The 25,438-nt window shown below is 63.4% G+C and overlaps 2 protein-coding genes across 8 annotated transcripts; one reads left to right on the top strand and one right to left on the bottom strand.

Moving 5' to 3' along the window:
- The first annotated feature begins 487 nt into the window (after positions 1 to 487).
- On the top strand, positions 488 to 9,414 carry LOC309890586 (poly(rC)-binding protein 2). 7 transcript variants are annotated; one of them, XM_082785008.1, is made up of 8 exons: positions 522 to 638; positions 964 to 1,029; positions 2,096 to 2,137; positions 3,163 to 3,235; positions 3,685 to 3,723; positions 4,562 to 4,617; positions 5,872 to 6,041; positions 8,771 to 9,414. In XM_082785008.1, exons 1-8 carry the CDS (start codon positions 600 to 602, stop codon positions 8,805 to 8,807), a joined length of 522 nt encoding a protein of 173 aa, XP_082641134.1. In that variant the 5' UTR covers positions 522 to 599; the 3' UTR covers positions 8,808 to 9,414. The 7 variants fall into 7 exon arrangements, with proteins under 7 accessions (XP_082641138.1, XP_082641139.1, XP_082641140.1 ...); XM_082785009.1 differs by having other exon boundaries at positions 524 to 638; positions 4,565 to 4,617; XM_082785012.1 differs by lacking the exon at positions 964 to 1,029 and having other exon boundaries at positions 488 to 638.
- Positions 9,415 to 9,992: 578 nt separating this feature from the next.
- MAP3K12 (mitogen-activated protein kinase kinase kinase 12) lies at positions 9,993 to 23,515 on the bottom strand (the record flags this gene model as incomplete). Its single annotated transcript, XM_082785007.1, has 13 exons — positions 9,993 to 10,113; positions 12,400 to 12,661; positions 13,604 to 13,674; positions 14,297 to 14,747; positions 15,770 to 15,907; positions 17,007 to 17,123; positions 17,984 to 18,093; positions 18,920 to 19,028; positions 19,636 to 19,794; positions 20,108 to 20,266; positions 21,318 to 21,509; positions 22,493 to 22,676; positions 23,194 to 23,515. The coding sequence occupies 13 exons, from the start codon at positions 23,513 to 23,515 to the stop codon at positions 10,021 to 10,023; spliced, it is 2,367 nt and encodes a 788-aa protein (XP_082641133.1). The 3' UTR covers positions 9,993 to 10,020.
- Between the last annotated feature and the right edge of the window lie 1,923 nt (positions 23,516 to 25,438).

Consider the following 25,438-nt stretch of genomic DNA (forward strand, 5'->3'; position numbering starts at 1 on the left):
GAGTGCCAGGCATCACCCCCCCCCACCCTAAAAAAAAAAAAAAAAAAACACCCTTTTTGGTGCTTTTTTTTTTTTTTTTTGGGGTGGGGGGGCCCAGCCCTACGGCCCCCCTCCTCCCCCCAGCCCGGGAGCCGGCTGCCCCCCCCTTTTAGAGCAGTGAGGAGCAGGCTCCCACCGGCCACGCAGCTCTCCCCACCCTTTCCCCTTCATCTTTCCGCCCCCCCCCCCTCATTTTTCCACCCCTCCGCCCCCCCCCACACCCCTTAAACCCTTTCAACCCCCCCACCCCGGCCCGGGGGCCCGTCGCACCCCTATAAACCCCCCAACCCCCCCATAAAAAAAATTCCCTCAGCTCAGAGCCGTGCGTTAGAGCAGGGTCGGCCCCTTGGCAAGGGGAAGAGCCGATGGCGCCGGTGGATTTTTTATTATTATTTTTTTTCCTATCTTTTTATTATTATTATTTTTTTTTTTTTTGCTTTTATTTCGTGGTGTTAGCGGAAGGGTTTCGGATTGCCAGCCCTGGAGACTGAAGTCCTCTAATTTATCCACAGGACAGGTACAGCAGCGGCAGTGCGAGCTACCCCCACACCGCCCCATCCATGTGCCTCAACTCTGACTTGGAGGGACCACCTCAGGAGGTGAGAGGGGAGCTCAGTCTCCACGGCCCGTTCAATCCTTGGCCTCTCTGAGACTGCCAACAAGGGTGTGGCATTTTATTTTCCCCGTCCCTGTCCCCTCAAAAAACCAAAAAAAAAAAAAAAACAACCGAAACCGACCAAAAATACGAAATATATCCAAAAAGTGACCCCCTCCCTCCCCCTCCTCCTCCTCCCGGTGGCTTTTTTTCTTTTTTTTTTTTCCTTTTTTTTTTTTTTGTGTTTTTCTCTTTTTTTTTTTGTGCTGTGGACTCCTGTCCACGTGGGAACTGGACTCTGAGCCCACCAAAAACCTCTCCTCACGCAGGCCACCCGGCAGCCACTGCATGGCAACGAACTTGGGCCAATTCCAGCCTGGGCTGCAGTTCTTCCGGTGACCTGGAAGTGAGGCTGTGTACCCCCCCTCTCCCCCTGCCTCTCCCACCTCCCCCCCCACCCCATTTTCCCCCCCCCCGACCCACCACCACCCCAAAAAAAAAAAAAAAAAAGAACCCCTTTAGCCAGCCAGGCTCCCCCCTGCCCCCCTTTACCCACCCCCCGATCCCCCCAGCCTCTGGGGAGCTGCGGGTCCGTGGCTGCCCCCAGACCCTCGAGGCGTGGAGTTGGCAGGTCAGGCACTCAGCGCCCCCCCCCTTTCCGAAACCCCCCCGAGAGCCTCTTTTTGCCCCCAAAACCCCCCCCTCTTTGCCTTTAGCAGCGGTAGCCAGCTCCAGCAGCTCACCTTTTTCCCTAGGAGTGACGAGAGGACTCGCAGCGGGACATTTTTCCTTCATTTTTCTTTTTTTTTGCTTTTTTTTTTCTGTTTTTTTTTCCTTTGGAGGGTTGGGGGAGGAAAACAAAGCTCTGGGGGGGGGGTCGGGGAAGGCTGGGGCCGGGAGCTAGCAGGGCTGGCGGGCGCTGGAGACCCTCCCCTGTTGGCGAGGTGTGTGGGGGGGGGACGGGGACGCAGGGCTGTAGGAGCAGCGTCGGACTCCACCACACCATACATCTTCATCAAGATCCCAGCCGTTCCGGCCGTCTGCCACCCCCTTTTTCTTTTTTAATTATTATTCTTCTTATTTCCTTTTTTTTTTTTTTAACGATTTTTATTTTTTTTCTTTTTTTTGGGGGGGGGGCACGGCGCCCTCCCGGCCACTCCCTCCCTCCCTGCGACCGCCACCTCAGGCCACGATTTTCGAGAGATTTTTTTTAATTTCATTTTTTTTTCCCCCACTCCGCACCCCACCAAACCCCCCTCGAACCCCCCCTGAGCCCTCTCCCAAATCTTTTAGGGACTGCTTTGGTCCAGCACTGTCCGTCCCCTGCCTCTCCTGCCCCCCCCCTCCCTCCTCGCCCCGGAGAACTCTCCGCCCGGCTCTCCGCCTTCCTGGCTAGTTGAGATCTGCCCCGGGGTGGCTGTCCGATGGGCGTTAATCGGACTCTTTTCCTCCTTTTTTTAGGCCTATACCATTCAAGGACAGTATGCCATTCCACAGCCAGATGTAAGTTTTGGTTTACGACTCTCTTGTCTTCCCATCCACCCTCTTTTTCCCCCCTTTCCCCCTTTCCTTCCCCTTTTCTTCCGAAATTTTTCTCCCCCCCGCCGCCGCTTTGTTCCTCGGGCTGGAAAAAAAACTCGACCCGGAGCCAAACTCCCCCCCCCCCCCAAAAAAAACTCTCAGCGCTCCTGCAGCCAGCTTCACCTGCTCTCAGAGCTCTCCTCCTCCTCCCTTCTCTCCTCCTTTTTTTTTTATTTATTTTTATTTTTTTCCGCTCTCCCCCCCCGCCTTGGCATTTCACACGAGCTCCGGCTTTCCCTCCTCCCCTCCCGAATTTGGCACCGAGCCCCCCCCACCACTTGGGGGGGAATAATTAAAAAAAAAAAAAAAAAAAAAAAACAAACCAAATGACAGCGCACGGCCTCGCTGCCACCGTGGCTCTCCCAGGGCAGGGGGGGGGGCTGCTGGGGACGGGGGTGACATTTTAGGTGCCCCCCCCCCTCCATGACACCTTTGGGTGCTGCCCCAGCTCTTTTGGGACCTCTGGCACCCGTTGTGCTGCTCCCTCGGGCTCCTTGCAGGCTTTTTGGGGGGGTCCTGGCAGCTTTAGAGCAGCGAGGGGGGGCTCTAATAGAGGGGTGGGCTCTGATGGGGGGGTGTTTTGATGAGGGGGGGGCTCTGCCAGGCCAGGAGGGGAGCCAGGAGGAAGCCGGGCTCCATCCCGCCCCCCCCCTCCATCGCATCCCTCTCCCCCCTCATGGTGTGGTGCGAGCACCTCGGCCCTCCTGCTCCTCTCTGCTCAGCTCCTCGCTTCTCCTGGGGGGGTATCAGGGGTGGGCACAGCCCCCCCCAGCCCAAAATTTGGGGAGGGGGGGTGGGGATAACACCACTTCTGCTCGCCGTATCGGTGCCCGCTGCGAGTCCCGGCCCTTTTGGGCTGGTGCAGCGGCTAACAGCAGCTTTTTTTGTTGTTTTTCTCTCCTTTTTTTTTGTTTTTTTCTCTTTTTTTTTTTTTTTTTTCTCTCCAGCTGACCAAGCTGCACCAGTTGGCGATGCAACAGTCCCACTTCCCCATGTCTCATGGCAACACTGGATTCAGTGGTATGGGAACTCCTCCTCTCCTCCCCACGCTCGCTCACGCGCGTGCGCGTGCCGAAAACCAACCCGGGAGCTCGGCTCCCCTCTAGCGGGGCCTCCGGGGCTCTCAAACAGACAAAAAAAACACCAAAAAACACACAAAAAAACCCCTCTCAGTGCGAAGCCTGGCCAGGTAATGTTTTTTTTTTGTCGTGGGGGGCCGCACAGGGCAGGCAGGGAGCAGGCAGGGTCTCCGTGCTGCGCCCCGGGAGCTTTCCCCCCCCCTCCAAGCCTGCAGCACCCCCTTTTCTCCCCTCCGGCTACTCCAGTCCTGAGCAGGCAGCTGCTGGGTTGTGCCAAATTCGCTGCAAACTCGCTAAAATGGCTTAAAAACAAAAAAATAAAATCCCCCCCCCCCCCTTGGGGCTGTAAAGCTGAGGCGGCCGAACTCATTGTCCCTTGTATCTTAACAGGCATTGAATCCAGCTCTCCAGAGGTGAAAGGCTATTGGGGTAATGATTAAAACACCAAACCTGTAGTTCTTCTCTTGGGTTTATTCATCCCGCCCCGGGGCTCTCGTTCTCCCCTGGGAAGCGCTGCACGGGTTGGGGGGGTCGGGGGGGGGCCAGGGGGAGCCGCAAAAGGGCTGGAGGTGCCGCCTGCCTCGGCCCCACAGCCCCCAGAAGGAGTCAGCTCGGGCTCTGGAGAGCGGAATTGAGGTGGAGGGCTCAGCCTGTGGGCACCCGATGCTGTTTTTTTTTGGGGGGGGGGAACTTTTTGGGGCTTCCCCCCCCCCCCCTCCTGGAGCAGCCAGCGGCTGAGCCCTCGTGCTGGGGGCAGCGTCGCCCTCACCGGCATGGCCACGCCGCTGCGCCCTCCCCCAAAAAAAAAAACCACCCCCCCCCCCCTGCCATCCCCGGTGAGGTCTCGAGGCTCCTGCCGCCCCCCCGTAGCAGGGGAAGGGGGAAAAATGATTCATAATTACTGCTAATAACGATCATGATTAATTAAACGCCCGAGCAGCCCCGTGCTGCCTGCCCCGGCTGGTGTCACGCTGCCCCGGGATTGTCCCCGCGGGAAGGAAGAGCCCGTGGTGCCAACATAAATTTGGGTTTTTATAGGGAGGGGGGGGGTTAAATCGTGGTTGGGGGGGGTGCCGGGGGGTGGGTGGGGGGCTCGAGGAACCTCACCGCTTGCTCTGCCCCCTCCCCTCCTGCCCGAGCAGCCCTGGAGGGGACTCCAGCAGCAAATGCTGGCCGGCCTGCGGCGGTGGCGGTGCCCGTGACCCCCCCCCCCCCTCAACGACCCCCCCCCCGCGACCTCATCGTGTCTCTGTCTGTGTCTCCCAAGCAGGTTTGGATGCGTCTGCTCAGACCACCTCCCACGAACTCACCATTCCAAATGATGTGAGTGACCCCTGGGGACAACGGGGTGGCGGGGGGGATCCCAAATCCGCCCCTCTTTGGGCGTCCCATGAAGGCGGGGTGGGATGACCCCCCCCAGACACTCCAAAAGAGGCTCGTGGCCCCCCCACGGGTGATGGCTGCGCCCCCAAACCGGCTCCTTGCACCCCTCTGCCGTCTCCTCCTCCTCCCAGCTGGATTTAGGGTGGATTTTGCTCATTTCTCTGCCATTTTAAACATTCCTGGGGGGTTTTTAAAACCTTCCAGCCCTGTCCCTGCAGGTGACCCCCCCCGATAGTGGGCAGGGAAGGGGGTCAGGGGTGCCCTGATGAAGAGTGGGGTCCCCTAATGAAGAGTGGGGTGTCCCAGTGAGGATGGGGGTGCCCTGATGAGGAGCAGGGTGCCCCAATGAGGATTGGGGTGCCCTAATGATGAGGATTAGGGTGTCCTGATGAGGATTGGGGTGCCCTAATGAAGAGCAGGGTGTCCTAATGAGTGTTGGGGTGCCCTGGTGGGGGTCAAGGTGTCCCGATGAGGATTGGGGTGCCCTAATGAAGAGCAGGGTGCCCTGGTGGGGGTTGAGGTGCTCTGTTGAGGATTGGGGTGCCCTAATAAAGGTTGGGGGTGTCCCAGTGAGGTTTGGGGTGCCCTAATGAAGGTTGGGGGTGCCCTAATGAAGAGCAGGGTGTCCTGATGAGCAGGGTGCCCTGGTGGGCGTTGGGGTACCCTAATGAAGAGGAGGGTGTCCTGATGAAGAGCAGGGTGTCTCGATGAGGATTGGGGTGCCCTGATGAGGGTCTGGGTGCCCTAATGAGGAGCAGGGTGCCCTGGTGGGGGTGGGGGCGCCCTGACAAGGGTTGGGGGTGTCCTAATGAAGAGCAGGGTGTCCCGATGGGGGTTGGCGTGCCCTGATGTCTATCAGGGTGCCCCGATGAGGATTGGGGTGCCTGAATGTAGAGCGGGGTGCCCTAATGATGAGGATTAGGGTGTCCCGATGAGGATCAGGGTGCCCTAAGGAGGATTGGGATGCCCTAATGAGGGTCAGGGTGCCCTAACGAAGAGCAGGGTGTCTCGATGAAGGTTGGGGGTGCCCTGGTGAGGATTGGGGTGCCTTAATGAGGAGCAGGGTGACCTAATGAGGGTCGGGGAGCCCTAATGAAGGTTGGGGGTGCCCTGGTGGGGGTCGGGGGTGCCCTAATGAGGGTCAGGGTGCCCTAACGAACCCGGCCGCTAACGAAGCCGTGTTTGTCCCCGCAGTTGATTGGCTGCATCATCGGGCGCCAGGGCGCCAAGATCAACGAGATCCGCCAGATGTCCGGGGCGCAGATCAAAATTGCCAACCCGGTGGAGGGCTCCACTGACAGGCAGGTCACCATCACCGGCTCCGCAGCCAGCATTAGCTTGGCCCAGTATCTAATTAATGTCAGGTGAGGCTCCCGTAACGAGGCGGCGCGGGGGGGGAGGGCTGGGACCACCCTCGTGCCCCACAGCATGAGGGGAAGGGGCTTCCCTCCCTGTTCTTTCTTTATTTTAATTATTTTTCAACCTTCCCCTTCCCTTTTTCCGTGCCCCTTCCTTCCCCCTTTCCCCGCTGTCCCCGTGCCATCGCCTCCTGGGCTCCGGGAGGCTGCAGGAAAGAGCTGAGGCCACGGGGGCCGAGTGGGTTTGTGGGCTTTGGACCCGTCGCTGGTGCTGTGAGGGATTTTATTTTTATTTTTTTTTATGGGGTGAGGGCTCGGGGAGCACCCCCAGGCTCGGGGCCGCGTCCCCAGCGGGATGTGGGGGATCCTGTGGATCCCGCAGCGCCCGGTGCTGCTCTCCTGCCTCGGAGCAGCAGCCCCCGAGCATCTATGGGGCAACCCCAAACCTGCGTGGGGACCTCTGGCTCCCCTGTGGGGTCTGGTAGGGCTTTGGGGGCAGGGGCTGAGCCCCCCAGGGCCACGCTGAGCCCACCCTAATATGTGTGGGGTGCGGACCCCACTGTCCCCACAGCCAGCTGGGCTGGGAGCGGTGGCGTTTAGGGCTGGCGAGGTGCCCCCACTGCTCCCCCCATATCCTCAGCCCCTTGGGGGGGCGCTTAGGGTGGAGGAGCCGAGCCCCCAAACCTATGGGGTTGCCCCCAAACCTATGGGGTTGCCCCCATTTGCTGGGGGCCAGGAGCAGCGGCCGCCCCCCCCCTTCTCGGCTCTGTGTCGAGGCCCAGGGCTCGACACGGGGCTGGGGGTGTGTGCGAGGGGGGGTCCCACATTTTTGGGGCCCAGCACAGCCCCTTGGGGTCTTGTTGTCCCCCTTAGGGTGCCGTTGTCCCCCTTAGGGTGCCGTTGTCCCCCTGGGGGTGCCGTAATCCCCGTGTCCCCCCCCGGCCCCGTGCGGTTTGACGCTGTTTGTCCTGTGCTTCTCGCGCGCTGTTGCCAGCCACCCACCCACCCTTTTTTTTTGTTTTTTTTGTTTTTTTTCATTTTTTCTTTCTTTTTTTTTTTATTTTATTTTCTTTTTTTTATTTTTTTTTTGTTCCTTTTCTCCTCTGTTACAGTTTAGAAAGCGCTAAACCCTCCTCCCAGGCAGCCTCCGTCACGATCCCTGACCACCTCAGCATCAACCTCTCTCAACCCTCCACCCCTTCTTCTTCTTCCTCCTCCACCACCACCCCCTCGCTCGCCACGGGGGGGGGCTCCGAAGCACCCGCCAGCCTCCCCAACCCTCTTCCGACCGCCCCTTGTGTCTCCAGTCTGCTTGGCATGAAACCTGTCCCTCTCCTGGCTCTAAATGTTGTGTCTGCTGCTAAGGGCGCCTCCGCCCCGGCCGTGCCGTGTGTCTCTAACAAACTCAAGGCGGAGAAGCAGAGGTTCTCTCCCTACTGAGCCCCCCCCCTTAAAAAAAAAAACAAAAAAACAAAAAAAAAAGGGCTGGGGGAAAGAGGGGGGGGGTGGTAACACAGCGCGGAGCCCCCCTAGAGGAGACTCGAGCAAAAAAAAAAAATTGAATTTTGGGTTTCCGAAACTTAACTTTGGGTTTCCTAAATCTTAATTTTGGGTTTCCTTGCGGGTTTTCCTTCCTCCTCCTTTTTTATTTTTTATTATTTTTTTTATTTTTTATTTTTTGGGGTGTTTCGTAGCCATTTTTCTGCTTTTTTTTTTTTTTTTTTTTTTTAAATTTTTCCTTTATTTTTTGCCACCCGCTGCCCCGTCCATCCCTCCTTGACTCCTCTAGCTTACAACCCTTGCTTTTTTTTTTTTCCACCCCTTTTCCCTCTTTTATTTTTAGGAATTCGGTTGCAATCGCGGCGGTGGGGGGGGTTGTGGGATGTTGGGATGGGGAGGGGGGTGGGGTGGGGGGGGGGTTCGTTACCGAATAAACGAGTCTGGATTTAATTGCATTCCGGGTCGGGTGCCCGCGGGGCTCGCGGCCTCGCCTGTCTCTTTTTCTGTCTGTACCTGTAATAAAGTTGCCACGGTGAGAATCTGCTCTGCTAGATCTGTGCTGCGGGTGGGGAGGGGGGGGCCCAGCGGGGGTCCCCCCCCATTTTTTTAATTTATTTTTAATTTTTTAATTTTTTTTTTTTTGGGCTCGTTGCCACCCTCCTCGGGGGCCATGCGCGCTGCCCCCTCCCCTGGTTCCTTTGGGCGCTGCTGCTGTCGCCCCCCCTCGCTTGGAGCTGCTGCTCTGTGCCCCCCCCACCTCCCTGTGCCCCCCCCCACACCCTCCCTAATTTCCCCGTGCCCCCCCCTTTGGGTTCTGCCCCCCAGCTCGCTGCCTCCCCTCCCCGCTGCCCCCCTCTGCCTGCACTCGGGGGTCCTTGGGGTCCCCCCACAGAGCTCCCGGTGGGGGGGGGGGGGCACAACCCTGAGCCCCCCCTCCCTGCGCTGCTTTCGCATAACCCCAGCTTTGACCACGGGGGGGTCCCCACCACCCTCTGGGGGGGGGGGGGAAACCCCTTCCTCCCCTCCTCATCCCCCCAACCCCTTTTTTTTCCCCCTACCACCACCCTTTTTCCCCAAAAACCCTTCTTTTTTTCCCCCAAAACCCTTCTTTTTCCCCCCTACACCCCCTTTTTTCCCCAAAACCCTTCTTTTTTTCCCCAAAACCCTTCTTTTTTCCCCCAAAACTCTTTCTCTTCCCCCCCCAGCCCCCTCTGACGCCCTCTTCTTCGTTGCAGGCTCTCCTCCGAGACCGGGGGCATGGGAAGCAGCTAGGGCCCCGGCGCCGCCCGCGGACCCTCGGCCTCACCTCACCATCCATCTGTGTAGCCCCCTAGCAGCCAGCCCCAGGTTTTAAAAAAGGAGAAAAAAACAAAAAAACAAAAAAAAACACAAAAAAAAAAAACTAGTTTGTAAATTTTTCGGTTCCTCCATCGCTCTCCGCGGCCACTCACCAGGTTGTTTTGGTTGGTTTTTTGGTTTTTTGTTTTGTTTTTTTTTTTTCGTTTTTTTTTTTTTTTTTTTTTAATTACAGCATTTTAATTCCTTTTTCTCCGCTCGGCCCCCCTACCCGCCGGGCCCCAGATCTTAGTTTTATAAAAGCTTTTCTCTCTCTTTTTTCTCCCCCCACCCCCCCACCCCTTTTCCCCTCTCACCCCACACACCTTCACCTTCCCCCCCCCTTTTCCCCTTTTTCGGCTCATGAAGTTTCTGTTTTTGTCATGAAATGTTGAACGAGTGGAAGAGAAGACGACGAAAACATTTCAGTTTAGTTCTGTAACGTCAGGAGCAATTTTTCAAAAAAAAAATAATAATAATAATAAAAAGATGGACTGGAGCTTTTCCTTGTGAATAGAAACTGGAGCATATTTTGGTTAATGGACCTGCCTGTCTCCGTCTTTCTTTGAACCCTCTCCCGGTAGGGCCCCCCCCCCGATAAATGGGCTTTTTGGGGGGGTTTCAGGGGTGTTTTGGGGTTTAAAAATGGGGATTTCTCTCCAATTTGGGGCGTTTTTCCACCTTTTCTGCTCTTGGGTACTGGTTTCCAGTAAGGACCAGCACCACCTCCTCCCCCAGGGGTGGATTTTGAGGAGAGTGGGTGCCCCCCCCCACCTTATTATTCCCCATGGGGGGGTCCCAGCCCTCCCCAGTGCTCCCAGTTCCCCCAGTAACAAGGGTGGCGACACCCCCAGAAGGGGCTCAGCCCCTTGCCTCCCCCCCCCCCTCATTCCCCCTGCCCCCTTCCAGCAGATTTTCTCCCCCCTCCCCATTCCAGTAGGACCTACACTAACACAAGGAGCTGACAGACCCCCCCCCAAAAAAAATACCCCCCCCAATGCCCCCCCCCCCAGAGACAGCACGGAGCTTTCTGTAGAGATCGATAAATATTTATATAAATATTTGGGGGCTGTACAAGTGTGTGTGTGGAGGGGGGGGGTGCAAGGTGGGGGGGGTGGCGGTGTTTTTTTGGGGTGGGGGGGGGTGCAGGTCACAGGCCGGGGGGGGCTGCGGGCCGGGGGGGGCCCTCGCCGCTGCCCGAGTGGTCGAGCTCCGCGCTGTCGCAGTCCGAATCCTCGGAGACCTGGGGAGAGTTTGGGGGGGGGGTCAGACACCCCCGACCCCCCCCCCCAACAGGGCTGTGGGGGGGGCATTGGGACCCCCCCCAGGGTTTTAATTGTTCCTGGGGGGTCCCTAACCCGTGGGATGTGGCCTCTGGGGCCCCCACTCCCTGCTATGGGGGGGTTCTTGGGGCCCCCCCCCAGTGATGCTGAGCCCCCCCCCCCCCCGTGGTGTGCAGTCCTGGGGGTGTCTCCCCTGTTATTTCCTCCTGGGGGGGTCCACAACTGGGGAGAACCCCAATTGGGGGGGGGGCAGCTGGGCCTGGGGTAACCCTGAGCCCCCCTTTCCTATGGGACCCTGTTTTTTGGGGGGGGAGCTCTGGGGGACCCCCTCCCTGTCTGCACCCAGCCCTGGGGTCCCCACTGCCCCCCCCATCCATGGTGCCACCCACCCAGGGGCCCAGGAGCCCCCCACCCATGGGTCCAGCACCCCCTGAGCCCCCACCCAGGGGTCCAGGAGCCCCCCAGCACCCATCCTGCACCCATCCCTAGGGCACCCTACTGACCCCCCCTCCCACCCAGAGGTCCCAGAGCCCCTCAGCACCCATATTTAGGGCACCCCACTGCCCCCCCCACCCATGGTGCCACCCACCCAGGGTCCAGCACCCCCTGAGCCCCTACCCAGGGGTCCCGGAGCCCCTCAGCACCCACATTTGGGGCACCCTACTGCCCCCCCCCTCCCCACCCAGGTGTCCGGGACCCCTCACCCATGGGTCCAGCACCCCCTGAGCCCCCACCCAGGGGTCCAGGAGCCCCTCAGCACCCATATTTTGGGGCACTCCACTGCCCCCCCATCCATGGTGCCACCCACCTGGGGGTCCTGGAGCCCCCACCCATGTATCCAGCACCCCCTGAGCCCCCACCCAGGGGTCACCCCCTTCCCACCCAGGGGTCCAGGAGCCCCTCAGCACCCTCAGCACCCATCCTGCACCCATCCCTAGGGCACCCTACTGACCCCCCCTCCCACCCAGAGGTCCCAGAGCCCCTCAGCACCCATATTTAGGGCACCCCACTGCCCCCCCCACCCATGATGCCACCCACCCAGGGGTCCAGCACCCCCTGAGCCCCCACCCAGGGGTCACCCCCTTCCCACCCAGGGGTCCAGAGCCCCTCAGCACCCTCAGCACCCATCCTGCACCCATCCCTAGGGCACCCTACTGACCCCCCCTCCCACCCAGAGGTCCCAGAGCCCCTCAGCACCCATATTTAGGGCACCCCACTGCCCCCCCACCCCATGATGCCACCCACCCAGGGGTCCAGCACCCCCTGAGCCCCCACCCAGGGGTCACCCCCTTCCCACCCAGGGGTCCAGCACCCTCAGCACCCATCCTGCACCCATCCCTAGGGCACCCTACTGACCCCCCCCTCCCCACCCAGGTGTCCGGGACCCCCCACCCATGTATCCAGCACCCCCTGAGCCGCCACCCAGGGGTCCAGGAGCCCCTCAGCACCCCCAGCACCCATCCTGCACCCATATTTGGGGCACCCTACTGACCCCCCCTCCCCACCCAGGGGTCCCGGAGCCCCTCAGCACCCACATTTGGGGGCACCCTACTGCCCCCCCCCTCCCCACCCAGGGGTCCGGGACCCCCCACCCATGTATCCAGCACCCCCTGAACCCCACCCAGGGGTCCAGGAGCCCCTCAGCACCCATATTTGGGGCACCCCACTGCCCCCCCATCCATGGTGCCACCCACCTGGGGGTCCTGGAGCCCCCACCCATGTATCCAGCACCCCCTGAGCCCCCACCCAGGGGTCACCCCCTTCCCACCCAGGGGTCCAGGAGCCCCTCAGCACCCTCAGCACCCATCCTGCACCCATCCCTAGGGCACCCTACTGACCCCCCCCTCCCCACCCAGGTGTCTGGGACCCCCACCCATGTATCCGGGACCCCCCACCCATATATCCAGCACCCCCTGAACCCCCACCCAGGGGTCCCAGAGCCCCTCAGCACCCATATTTAGGGCACCCCACTGCCCCCCCATCCCCTGCCACCCACCTGGGGCCCAGGACCCCCCACCCAGGGGTCCAGCACCCCTGAGCCCCCACCCAGGGGTCCAGGAGCCCCTCAGCACCCATCCTGCACCCATATTTGGGGCACCCCACTGCCCTCCCCATACCCTGCCACCCACCCAGGTGTCCGGGACCCCCCACCCATGTATCCAGCACCCCCTGAACCCCCACCCAGAAGTCACCCCCACCCCACCCAAGGGTGCTGGGGACGGGATGGTGGCGGTGCACGCGGTCACCTTGGGGCTGACCCCCCCGTGGCGGCGGCCGGGTCCTTCTGGGGGGGGGGCGTCCAGGGGGATCTCGGAGCCCTGCGAGAGGAGGTCCTCGGAGCGCTCGTCGGGGCGCTCGTCCGTGTTGGTGCTGCCCACGTCGGGGGTGGCGCTGTGCGAGGGCTCGCTCGTGTGCCCCTCGTCCCCGTCCCCGTCCCCGTCCCCGTCCGAGAAGTTCTCCGAGCTGAAGGTCGACAGCGACTGCCGCTTGCTCATGCCCGGGGGCCACCTAAGGGGGTGGGGGGGGAAAAAAGTTAGAGGGGGGGGGGTCTCAGCACCCATGGGTGCCCCTCAGGACCCATAGGTGGCGTGCTGGTACCCAAAAACTCCCCAGCACCTATCCTGGGGGGGGGTTCTCAGCACCCATTGGTGCCCCCCAGCACCCATCTGTAGCATTCCGGTAGCCAAAACCCCCCAGCACTGATCCTGGGGGCTCAGCACCCATGGGTGCCGCCTGGCACCCATCGGTGGCGTCCTGGCACCCAGAAACCCCCAGCACCCATCCTGGGTTCTCAGCACCCATGGGTGCCCCCTGGTATCCATAGGTGGCGTGCTGGTACTCAAAAACCCTCAGCACCCATCCTGGGGGGGAGTCTGGGTGCCCCCCAGCACCCATCCACAGTGTCCCGGCACCCAGAAACCCCCAGCAGCCATCCTGGGGGCTCAGCACCCATGGGTGCCCCTCAGGACCCATAGGTGGTGTGCTGGTACCCAAAAACCCCCAGCACTGCTCCTGGGGTCTCAGCACCCATGGGTGCCCCCCGGTATCCATCGGTGGTGTGCTGGTACCCAAAAACCCCCAGCACTTATCCTGGGGGAGAGTCTGGGCACCCATGGGTGCCCCCTGGCAACCACAGACAGCACCCTGGTACCCACCGATGCCCCCAGCACCCATCCTGGGGGCTCAGCACCCATGGGCGCCCCCCCAGCACCCATTCTGGGCACCCCAGCACCCGCTGACACCCCCAGCACTGACCCTGGGGGGGGTCTGGGCACCCATGGACACCCCCCCCAATTCCCCTTCCCCTATCCTGGGGGGGGTCCAGCACCCACAGGTCACCACGTACCCCCCCGGGGAGGGTGGGGGGATTCTGCCCCCTCCCTAAATAGGGTCCAGAGTCCTGGAGGGGGTTTGGGTTTTTTTTTTTTGGGGGGGGGGGGCAGCACCCACCTCTGCCGCAGCGGCAGCTCCACCTCGCTGTCCACTTCGCCCTCCTCCTCCTCCGACGACACCCCCCGCTTCTGGGGGCGTGGGGGGGGGATTTGGGGGTCTCTGGCTGCCCCCAGACCCCCCCCCAGACCCTCCCAGACCTCCGTGATGGACCCAGGGGTCCCAAAATGCCCCCCCTCCAAGAAGGGACCCCGGTCTGTGTGACCCCCCACCAATGCTGGGCTGGGTCCTGGGGGGTCTTCTCCCCCCCATCAATTTCCAACCCCCCAAAAAATAAGGGACCCCCCCAAAAAAATAAGGCACCCCCCCCAAAATAAGGGACCCCCAAAAAAATAAGGAAAAGCCCCCCCCCAAATAAAACACACCCCCCAAAAAATAAGGGACCCTCTCCCAAAATAAGGACCCCCCCCCAAATAAGGGATACCCCCCCCAGAAATAAGGGACACCCCCCCAAAATAAGGGAACCCATCCCAAAATAAGAGACCCCCCCCCCAAAAAATAAGGGACCCCCCCCCAAAAAAATAAGGGACCCCCCCCCAAAAAAATAAGGGACCCCCCAAAAAAAATAAGGGATCCCCCCCCAAAAAATAAGGGACCCCCCAAAAAAAATAATGGACCCCCCCCCAAAAAAATAAGGCCCCCCCCCCCCCAAAAAAAAGGGACCCCCCCCAAAAAAAGCCCCCCCCCACTCACCTGGCCCCTCGTGACGGCCGCCCGGTACAGCAGCGCCGCGGGGGTGAGATGCTGCCCGGCCCCCCCTCGCCCCCCCCGGGCGGCCCCGCTGTCCCGCTCAGGCTCCCCGGGGGTGGGGGGCTGCGGGGGGGGCACCCCTTGGGTCCCCTCCGCCCCCCCCGGCCCCACATCGGGCACGGAGGCGGGGGGGGGTCCCGCAGCCTCCAGGGTGCCCCCGAGGAGATCGGGGCCGGCGGTGGCCGGGGGGGGGCCGGGAAGACCTCGGGGGGGGCCGGTTTCGGGTCCAGGTTCCCCGCAGCCCCCCCGGGGCCCCCCCGTTTTCCGGTGGCGCCCCTTGGCTCGGCGGCTGCGCCCCGGCGAGGGGGGGCCCTTGGGGCAGCCGGGGAGGGTCACCTGCGCCATGGCCGCGTCCAGCTTGGGCAGCAGCACCTCCGGCTTCAGGATGTCAGGGCTGGGGGGGGGACACACACACATACACATATGGGGGGGGGGGGACACAGCAGCACCCCCCCCCAACACCGGCATTCCTTTCGCAAGTGGGTGATGCGCACCCAAAATGCGCCCCCCCCCCCCCCCTTCGCCTCATGGGGGTGTGCGCCCGTGGGAGGTCTCCAAGGGGACCCGAAGGGATCAGGGCGCACGGGGGGGTCAGAACTGACCCCCCCCCAAAAAAAAAAAAAAAAAAAAAAAAAAGGACTCTGGGCATCTTCACCCACCCCCCCCAAGGGACACAGGGACCTGCAACCCCCCCCCAGAGACCTACAACCCCAGAGCCCCCCCGCAAAAGGGACCCAGGGACCTGTACCCCCCCCCAAGAGCCCATCCCCAGGGACCTGCACCCCCAGAGCCCCCCCCCCCAAAAAAGGAACCCAGGGACCTGCACCCCCAGAGCCCCCCCCCCCAAAAAAGGAACCCAGGGACCTGCATTCCCAGAGCCCCCCCCCAAAAAGGAACCCAGGGACTTGCACCCCCAGAGCCCCCCCAAAAGGGACCCAGGGACCTGCACCCCCAGAGCCCCCCCCCAAAAAAAAGGATCTAGGAACCTGTACCCCCCCCAGAGCCCATCCCCAAGGACCTGCAACCCCAAAGCCCCCCCCAAAAAAGGAACCCAGGGAACTGCACCCCCAGAGCCCCCCCAAAAATGACCCAGGGACCTGCACCCCCCCCCCCAACAGCCCATCCCCAAGGACCTGCACCCCCAGACCCCCCCCAAAAGACCAAGTCACCCAAGACCCCCCCCCCCACCCCAATGAGACCCCAGTGTCCCACCTCGCCCCCCCACCCCCCCAAACCCCCCCCCCATCCCCCAAACACCCCCCCACCCCCCCCACCCTACCAAACCCCATTCCCATTCCCCACCCCAAAGCCCCCCGCACCTTGACCTCACCCCCTCCAGCACCCCCCCCACGGCCCCAATACTCAGGGAATTTCCCCCCCCCACCACCCCATAACCCCCCCCGGGGGGGGGCGCACCGCTTGCCGTGGGGGGAGAGTTTTTGGGGGACGTTGCGCTTTTTGATGAGGGTCTCGACGGCGTTCCCGTGCAGGAGCCCCCGCGGCGCCCGCGGCTTGAACAGCCCCGGGTAGCGCTTCTCCAGCGCCTGCTCCCTCCTGGGGGGGGGGCACGCGTCGGTACCGACCCCCCCCCAATTGGGGAAGGGCTCGGGGTAAGGGTGGGGAAGGGCTGGGGTGGGTATTGGGGTGGGTTTGGGTGTGGGGTGGTCGCGGAGTGGGTGTAGGGGTGGCAAGGGGCATGGGATGGCCATAGGGTGCATATAGGGGTGGCCGTAATTGTGGGGTGCATATGGGGTTGGTCAAGGCTATGGGGTGGATATAGGGGTGGCAAGGGGCATGGGGGAGGCCATGGGATGGATATAGGGGGTGGTCATAGCCATAGGGTGCATATAGGGTCGGTCAAGGCCATGGGGTGGATGTAGGAGTAGTTATAGCCATGGGGTGCATATGGGGTTGGTGAAGGCCATGGGATGGATATAGGGTTGGTTGTAGCCATGGGGTGCATATAGGGTTAGTCAGGGCCATGGGGTGGATATAGGGGTGGCCATGACCATAGGGTGGCCATAGGGTGCATATAGGGGTGGCCATAGTCATATAGGGTTGACCAAGACCATGGAGTGGATATAGGAGTGGCCAGAGTCATGGGGTGCATATAGGGTTGGTCAAGGCCATGGGGTGGCAAGGGGCATGGTGGGGGCCATGGGATGGATATAGGGTTGGTCAAGGCCATGGGGTGCATATAGGGGTGGCCATGACCATAGGGTGGCCATGGGGTTGATATAGGGTTGGTCGTAGCCATGGGGTGTATATGGGGTTAGTCAAGGCCATGGGGTGGATGTAGGGGTGGCAAGGGGCATGGGGGTGGCCATGGGATGGATATGGGGTTCCCCATGGGGTGGCCACGGGGGGGGGGAAACTGGGAATGGCAATGGCCACGGGGCACCCATGGGACAGAGCTGGATGCGGCCACCGGGGACAGGTAAGGGCTGCCCACGGGGTGGGTGTAGGGACCCTATAACCACGGGCTGACCCTAAGGGGTGCCTGCAGTGCGGGTAAAGGGGTGCCCATGGGCTTTGGGGGTGGCGTGGGTGCGGCTGTGACCCGGGGACCCCCCCTGCCCTACGGCACCCGGCTACGGGGGACGCTTGGGGTGCTGGGGGGGTGCTGGGGGGGTTCTGGGGGGGTCCCGCTCACCTGAGCAGCTCCTTCTCCTTCAGCTCCAGCTGCAGCATCAGGGCGCTCAGCTCCATGTACAGGTTGTTGGCGCGCTCCAGCTTCCGCTCGTAGTGCTCCCGGATGTCCAGCGCGTGCCTGGCACCGGGGCGCCGGGTGTTAGCACGGGAACCCCACGGGAACCCCAAGGAACCCCATAGGAACCTCATGGGAACCCCATGGGAACCCCACGGAAACCCCATAGGAACCTCACAGGAACTGCACAGGAACCCCATAGGAACCTCACAGGAACCCCATGGGAACCCCAAGGTAACCCCATGGGAACCCCATGGTAACCCCATGGTAACCCCACAAGAACCGCACGGGAACCCCACAGGAACCCCACAGGAACCGCATGGGAACCCCATAGGAACCCCACAGCACCCCACAGCCCCTCCACCCCATGCAAGGCACCCAAAGGCTCTCCCTATCCCGGCACCCCCTCCCCAGATACTCCTACCCCTGGTATCCCCCTGCTACTGGCACCACAGTGCCCCATGTCCCCATGTCCCCCTGTCTCCATGTCCCTGTGCCCCAAGTCCCCATGTCCCCTTGTCCCTGTGTCCCCATGTCCCCACATCCCCACGTCTTTGTGTCCCCATGTCCCTGTATCTCCATCCCGCATCCCCATATCCCCATATCTTCATGTCCCCATGTCCCTGAGTCCCTATATCCCCATATTCCCATATTCCCATGTCCCCCTGTTCCCATGTCCCCTTGTCCCTGTGTCCTCATGTCCTCATGTCCCCACGTCCCCATGTCCCTGTATCTCCATCCCACGTTCCCATATCCCCATATCCCCATGTCCCCACATCCCCATGTCCCTGCGTCCCCATATCCCCACATCCCCATATCCCTGTGTCACCACCTCCCCATGCTCTCATATCCCCATGTCCCCATTTCCCATGTCCCCATTTCCCATGTCCCCATGTCCCATGTCCCCACATCCCCGTGCCCACCGCAGCTCCTCGCGCCGGCGGTTGATGAGCTCCTCCTCGAGGCGGTGCAGACACGTCCCCTCCGACTTGATCTTCTCGAAGTGCAGCTTCACCTCCTCCCGCCACTCCGCCTGCAGCACGCAGCACCACTCACTGGGGGCACTGGGACGTACTGGGCATGGGCATCTGAGCACTGGGATGTACTGGGCACGGGCACCTGAGCACTGGGATGTACTGGGCATGGCCTCCTGAGCACTGGGATGTACTGGGCATGGGCGCCTGAGCACTGGGATGTACTGGGCACAGGCACCTGAGCACTGGGATGTACTGGGCATGGCCTCCTGAGCACTGGGACATACTGGGCACAGGCACTTGAGCACTGGGATGTACTGGGCATGGCCACCTGAGCACTGGGATATGGGCAGGGATCCCTTGGGATCCTCCCAGCAGCTGCAGGCACCGACTGCCCCAGTATGGCCATGGGACGTGGAGGGGGTGTCCTGCAGGGCTTGGGGTCCCTGGGGTGCTGAGGGTCCCTGGGTACCCCCATGGCGCTGGGTGACCCCATTGTGCTGGGTGTCCCCATGGCACTGGGTGTCCCCATTGTGCTGGGTGACCCTAGGGTGCTGGGTGTCCCGATGGCACTGGGTGACCCCACGGCACTGGGTGACCCTGTGGCGCTGGGTGACCCTAGGGTGCTGGGTGTCCCAATGGCACTGGGTAACCCCATGGCACTGGGTGACCCTGGGGTGCTGGGTATCCCCATGGCACTGGGTGTCCTCCATGGCACTGGGTGACCCTGGGGTGCTGGGTGACCCCATGGCACTTGGTGTCCCCATGGCACTGGGTTTCCGCATTGTGCTGGGTGTCCCCGTGGCACTGGGTGCCCCCATGGCACTGGGTGACCTTGGGGTGCTGAGGGTGGTGCTGGGGTGTCCCCAGGGTGCCGCCGGGTACCTGGGATTTGAAGTAGGTCTCCTGGGGGGTGGAGAGGACGTCGGCGGAGGCGATGTCGAGGTGCAGCAGGATCTGCCGGAAGGACGGCCGGTTCCGGGGCTTGCTGTTCCTGGGGGGGGGTCGGCACGGCGCTGGGTGCTGGGGGAGGCTTTTGGGGCCACGGGCGGGGAGGGGTGCACGGGACACAGCACCCAGCGACGTGCTGGGTGCACCCCCAGCCTGGCACCCCATGGGCACGGCCCCCAGATATGGGGACAGCCAGGGGAGGGGCGATAGGATGGGGTCCCCGGTGTTGGGGTGCCACTGGAAGGTCCCCAAGGTGTCCGGGGGAAGGTCCCCGAGTTGATCCCTAAGGTGTCTGGGGGGGGTTGCCCCATGGTGTCACCCCCTGAAGGTAGGGGTGTCCCTGGGCATTGTCCCCAAGGGGTGTCCCCACGCAGGGTCCCCATGGGGTGTCCCCATAAAGTACCCCTGTGCCCACAGTGTGTCCCCATGGGGTGTCCCTGTGGGATGTCCCCATGGGGTGTCACCATGCAGGGTCCCCATAGGGTGTCCCCATAAAGTACCCCTGTGCCCAAACTGTGTCCCCACGGGGTGTGCCCACGGGGTGTCCCCATTCAGGGTCCCCATGGGATGTCCCCATGGCGTGCCCCTGTCCCCACGGGGTGTCCCCACGGGGTGTCCCCACGGGGTGTCCCCCCCTCGTGCGCACTCACCAGCACTGGCGCAGCAGCACCTTGAAGCCGTCGGGGCAGCCGGAGGGGACGGGCAGGTGGAGGCTGTTGCTGCCCACGCCCCAGATGATGGCCGAGGAGTCCACGTCCTTGTAGGGGATCTCGCCCGTCAGCAGCTCCCACAGCACCACCCCGAAGGACCTGGGCGCAGCGTCACCCACGGTCCCGGGCACCCCCGGTGGCCTCACCCTGTCCCCTCGGTCCCCCTCCACTCGCCCCCAGTGTCTCCTCCCTGCTGGTGTCCCCAACGTCCCTACAAAATCCCCCTCAACCTCCCCGTTGTCCCCATCCCCGTTCCCCTGCGCTGTCCCTGCTGTCCACCCCCCGTGTCCCCAGTGTCCCCGGTGTCCCCAGGGTTGCCACCAGCTCCCGGTAGCCCCCCGTGTTGCTGCGTCCCCGGTGCCACCACGGCTCCCTGCTGTCCCCGAGGTCCCCGGTGTCCCCGTGCCCTCACCAGATGTCGACCTTCTCGGAGACGGGCTCGTTGCGGATCACCTCGGGCGCCATCCAGGCCACGGTGCCGGCGAAGGACATCTTGGTGCTCTTGTCGATGAGCTCCTTGGAGGTGCCGAAGTCGGAGATCTTCACCACGTCGTCGTAGGTGATCAGCATGCTGCGGGGCAGCCACTCAGCGCCGCGCCAGTGCCACGGGCACGCGGCTGCTGCGAGCGGTGTCCCGTCGTGGACGTGCCACCACCCACGGGCACGGCACCGCCACGGGCACGCAACTGCCATGAGCGTGGTGCTGTCGTGGGCAGGTCACCACCACAACCACCACGGGTCTGCCACCACCACCGCCAGTACCATGGGCATGGCACCACCACTACCACGAGCACGGCACCACCACCACGAGCACGGCACCACCAGCACCATGGGCACGCCAACACCACAACCACGAGCATGGTAGTACCACCAAGAGCACGGCACCACCACTACCACGAGCACAGCACCACCAGCACAAGCGTGGCACTACCAGCACCACGGGCATGGCACCACCACCATCACCATGAGCATGGCACCACCATCACAAGCCTGGAACCACCAGTACCATGGGCATGGCACCACCACCACCACCACAAGCATGGCACCACCGCCACCACGAGCATGGCATCACCACTACCAGCACCATGGGCATGGCACCACTGCCACCAGCACCATGGGCATGGCACCACCACCACCATGAGCATGGCATCACCAGCAGCATGGGCATGCCACCACCACCACCACCACCACATGAGCACGGCACCACCACAGTCATGCAACTGCCATGGACACATCACCACCATGGGCATGTCACCGCCATGGACGTGCCACCACCATGGTCATGGCACCACCGTGGGCATGGCACCACCATGGACAAGTCAACGTCATGGATGCATCAATGTCATGGGCACGGCACCACCATGGACATGTCAATGTCATGGACACGTCAATGTCACGGGGACAGCACTGCCACGGGCATGGCACCACCACGGATACATCACTGCTACGGCCACGTCACCACCAGGGACATGCAGCCACCACGGACAAAGCCCCACCGAGGGCAGAGCTCACCCCACGACCACGCACCCAGCACAGCCACGGCCCCACCACCACCACCACAGGCACCGCCGCCGCCCCCCCGGCACCCGCGGGTGCTCCCCGAGCCCCTCGTCCCCGCTCACTTGGGCGACTTGAGGTCGCGGTGGATGATCTTGTGGAGGTGCAGGTAGTTCATGCCGCCGGCGATGCCCATGGACCAGTCGACGAGGAGGGAGGGGGTGACCTTGCGGCCGGCGCGCAGCACCTCGTAGAGCTGGCCCTGGGCGCAGAACTCCATGATGATGCAGTAGCAAGGAGCCTGGGTGCACACCCCCCTGCCGGCACAGCGGCACCGTCAGCGGTGCCACCGGGTGCTGGGGGGGCACCCGGCTGGACCGGGGCACCCAGCTGCACCCCGGCACCCACTGATGTCCCCCTCTCGCTGTCCCCAGTGTGCTCTGTGGCACACGAGGGACCTGTCCGTGTCCCCACGTCCCCATGTCCGTGCCGTGGTGGTGTTCCCCGCGCACGCTGTGTCTGTGGGGGCACCCCAAAACCATGCCTGTGGCTTGCCTGTGCCGTGTCCATGCACCATGCCGTGTCCATGCCGTGTCCATGCCGTGTCCATGCCATGCTCATGCCGTGTCCATGCCCACACCACGTCCGCGCCCCATGCTCCTGGTGTTTCCCACGCTCCGTGTCTGTGTCCGTGCCCCATCTGTGTCCATGCCCATGCTCACGGTGTCCCCATGCTCCGTGACCACCCCATGGCCATGTCCGTGCCTCATCCATGCACATGCTCCATGCTCACGGTGTCCCCATGCTCCATGACCACACCACATCCGTGTCCCTTACCCACCCGTGGCCATGCTCACGGTGTCCCCATGCTCCGTGACCACCCCATGGCCATGTCCTTGCCACATCCATGTCCATGGCCATGATGTTCCCCATGCCCCTTTCATGCCCATAGTGTCCCCATGCTCCGTGACCACCCCATGGCCATGTCCCTGCCCCATCCATGCACATGCTCCATGCTCATTGTGTCCCCATGCTCCATGTCCACACCACATCCGTGTCCCTGTCCCATCCATGTCCATGTCCATGCTCTTGGTGTCCCCATGCTCTGTATCCACACCACGTCCCTGTCCCTACCCCATCCATGTCCATCCTCATGGTGTCCCCACGCTCCATGCCCACACCGTGCCCATGTCCCTGTCCCTACCCCATCCATGCCCATGCCCTTGGTGTCCCCATACCCCACCCCCACACCACATCCGTGTCCCCGGTGCCCCCCCCCCGTGCCCCTGCCCGCGCTCACTTGAAGGTGATGATGTTGGGGTGCTTGAGCTTGCGCAGGTGCTTGATGTCGGTCTCCTTCAGGTCCCGAACCTTCTTCACCGCCACCTCCTCGCCGTGGAAGCGGCCCAGGAAGACGGCGCCCTGCGCCCCGCTGCCCACCCACTGCAGGTCCAGGATCTCCTCGAACGGCACCTCCCAGGGGTCTGCGGGCACCCCCCCGGCCCCGGCACCCCCGATTTGGCCCCCGCGTGCTGGCACGGCCGGGCTGCAGCCCCCCCCCCCCCAGCCTTGGGCACCCCAACACCCCCATCCCGGCCCCGCCGCCCCCTCCTCTGCCCCGCTGCCCCCTCCTTGCACCTCTCCCTGCCCTGCAGCCCCCTCCCCACTTTTTACCCCTGTGCCCCCAACCCTGCCCCACTATACCCATTATCACCCCACTGCCCCCTTCTTTCCCCATGGCACCCCCTCAGCCCCTTTGCACGCTCCCTGCCTTGTTGCACCCCGCTTTGCCCCACTGCCCCCCCCTTTGCACCCCTTTTCCTGCCTCCCATCCCCTTTTTCCCCCCATTCCTGCCCCCTTGCACCCTTCATTGCTCCACTGCCCCCTTTCAGCCTCTCAGCCCCATTGCACCCCCAGCTCCCCCTGCACCCCCAGCCCCATTGCACCCCCCCAGCCCCACTGCGCCCCCCCAGCCCCACTGTGCCCCCCCAGCCCCTCACCCTCGGGCGGGTGCTTGTGTTCTGCAGCGTAGGCTTTCCCGATCATGCTCCAGACGGGCTTGAGGCACCCGAAGAGCCCCTCGAGGAACCCCCCCGCCGCCTGGCACCGCAGGTGGGCACCCTCGGGTGCCAGCGGCCCCGCAGCACCGGGCTCGGGGGCGCGGGGGGGGCCACGGCGGGGCCAGGCCTCGGGGGCGGCGGGGATGGGGGGGGGCCCCTCGCGCAGGGCGCACTGGGTGGGCGTCAGCTCCTGCTCCGGGGTCCCCTCCGAGGCCACCGCCAGCGAGGGCGACGGCGTCCGCGTCTCGTGCAGGCAGGCCATGGCCTGGAGGGGGGGGGGGGGGCAGCTGCATGTGTCGGCACCCCCATGGGTGCAGCTGCACCCCCTGCACCCGCGTGCAACCCCCCTGCATGCACCCGTGTCCCCCTGTGTGCACGCTCAGCCCCTTGTATGCACCCGCACTCCTTGCACGCCTGCACCCCCTGCATGCACCTGCGTCTGTGTGCGCCCCCCTTGCACCCGCGTGCACCCCCCTGTGTGTGCGTGCACCCTGCTGCATGCACCCACCTGCACGAGTGTGCACCTGCACCCCTTGCACCTGCGTGTGCATGCACGATAACCCTACACGCGTGTGCACCTGCACGGGTGGTGCACTTCCTCGCATGCACCTGCACCCACGTGCGCCCCGACGCGTGCACCTGCACCCCCTGCATGCGTGCGGCACCCCCCAGCGTGCACCTGCAGCGCTTGCACGCGCTTGCACCCCTTGCACGTGTGCATCTATGGCCCTGTGCCTCCTGTGCCCGTGTGTGCACCTTGCATGCACTTGCGCACCATTGCACTTGTGTGTGCAACCCATGTGCATGCACCTGCATCCGTGTGCACACTTTGCATGTGCTCACACCCCTTTGCATTTGTGTGCAACCCCGTGTGTGCACCCCCTGCATGCACCTGCACCCCCTGCACCTATGTGCACACACTCGCACCCCTTTGCACCCGTGTGTGCAACCCCATGCACGCACCCTGTGTGCACCCTGTGCATGCACCTGCACCCTCTGCACCTGTGTGCACACCTTGCACGTGCTCACACCCCTTTGCATTTGTGTGCAACCCCGTGTGTGCACCCTGTGCATGCACCTGCACCCGTGTGCACGCCGTGCATGCACCAGCCCCCCTTTGCACCCACGTGTGCAACCCCCTGCACGCACCCTTGTGCACCCAGTGCATGCACCCGCACCGCCTTGCACCCACGTGTGCACCCCTTGCACCAGCACCCTCACAGATGCCCCGGTACCCTCGTGCAACCCCTGCACCCACTCGTGCATCCCCTTGCACGCGCATTTGCACACCCGCACGTGCTGTTTGCACGCGTGGGGGGGGTCAAAAGGGGGGTGCAGGAGAGGGGATGCACGAGTGTGCAAGGCCGTGCACGAGTGTGCAACGCACGAGCGTGTGCTGGGGGCTGGGGGGAAACTGAGGCAGGGCTGGGGGGGGCCAAGGGGGGACCCCCGGCTTCTGCTGGGTCGGGGGGGGGCCGGGAAGGCTCCGCCCCCCCCCCGAAAATTGGGGGGGGGGGGGGGGGGTTGGGGGTTGCCGTGGCAACCGGGGGCGGGCTGATGAGGTCATCACTAAAATTAGGGGGGGGTGAGTCACCGGGGGGGGGCGGGGCTTCACCCCGGGGACCCCTAGACGGGGGGGGGGACCGGGGGGGGGGGCCCCGCCCCTTCAGGTGCCGTCCCCCCCCCCCCCCCCCCCCGTGGGGCCATCACGTCACGCGGTGACGTCATCGCGGCACGGGTGGAGCTCCCCCCCCCCCCGGAACCCCCCCCCCGGGGAAACTGAGGCAGAGAGGGGGAGGGGAGGGGGGGCAGGGGGTCTGTCGCGACATGCGACATGCGACAGGAGCCGTGTCGCGACAGCGCGGAGCTGCGGGGGGGGGGAGGAAGGGAGAAAGAGCGCCCCCACGCCGCCGCCGGCGCCGCGGCATGTCGCGACAGCGCGCCCTGTCGTGACACGTGCGCGCTGGGTCACGGGGGGGGGGCACACGCGTGTGCACAGCCCAGTGGGGGGGGGGTCGTGGGGGGGTCCCCACGCGTGTGCAAGGCCCTGCACGTGCATTTTGGGGAGGGGGGGTGCACGCGCGTGTGCAAGGGGTGCACGCGCACCCCCCCGCGTGCAAATCGCCCCCCCCCCGCCCCCCCCACGGGACAGGGTTGCCCACGCGTGTGCAAGGAGGGGGTGCAC

The sequence above is a fragment of the Aythya marila genome (genome assembly GCF_965140915.1).
Source record: "Aythya marila genome assembly, contig: HAP1_HAP1_SCAFFOLD_912, whole genome shotgun sequence".
Taxonomy (NCBI): Eukaryota; Metazoa; Chordata; class Aves; order Anseriformes; family Anatidae; genus Aythya; species Aythya marila.

Coding starts and splice junctions, on each gene's coding strand:
- LOC309890586 (XM_082785008.1), top strand. CDS start 600: ATGTGCCTCAACTCTGACTTGGAGGGACCACCTCAGGAG. Junction 3,236..3,684: donor TGGCAACACTGGATTCAGTG/GTATGGGAACTC, acceptor GTATCTTAACAG/GCATTGAATCCAGCTCTCCA. Junction 6,042..8,770: donor CAGTATCTAATTAATGTCAG/GTGAGGCTCCCG, acceptor TCTTCGTTGCAG/GCTCTCCTCCGAGACCGGGG.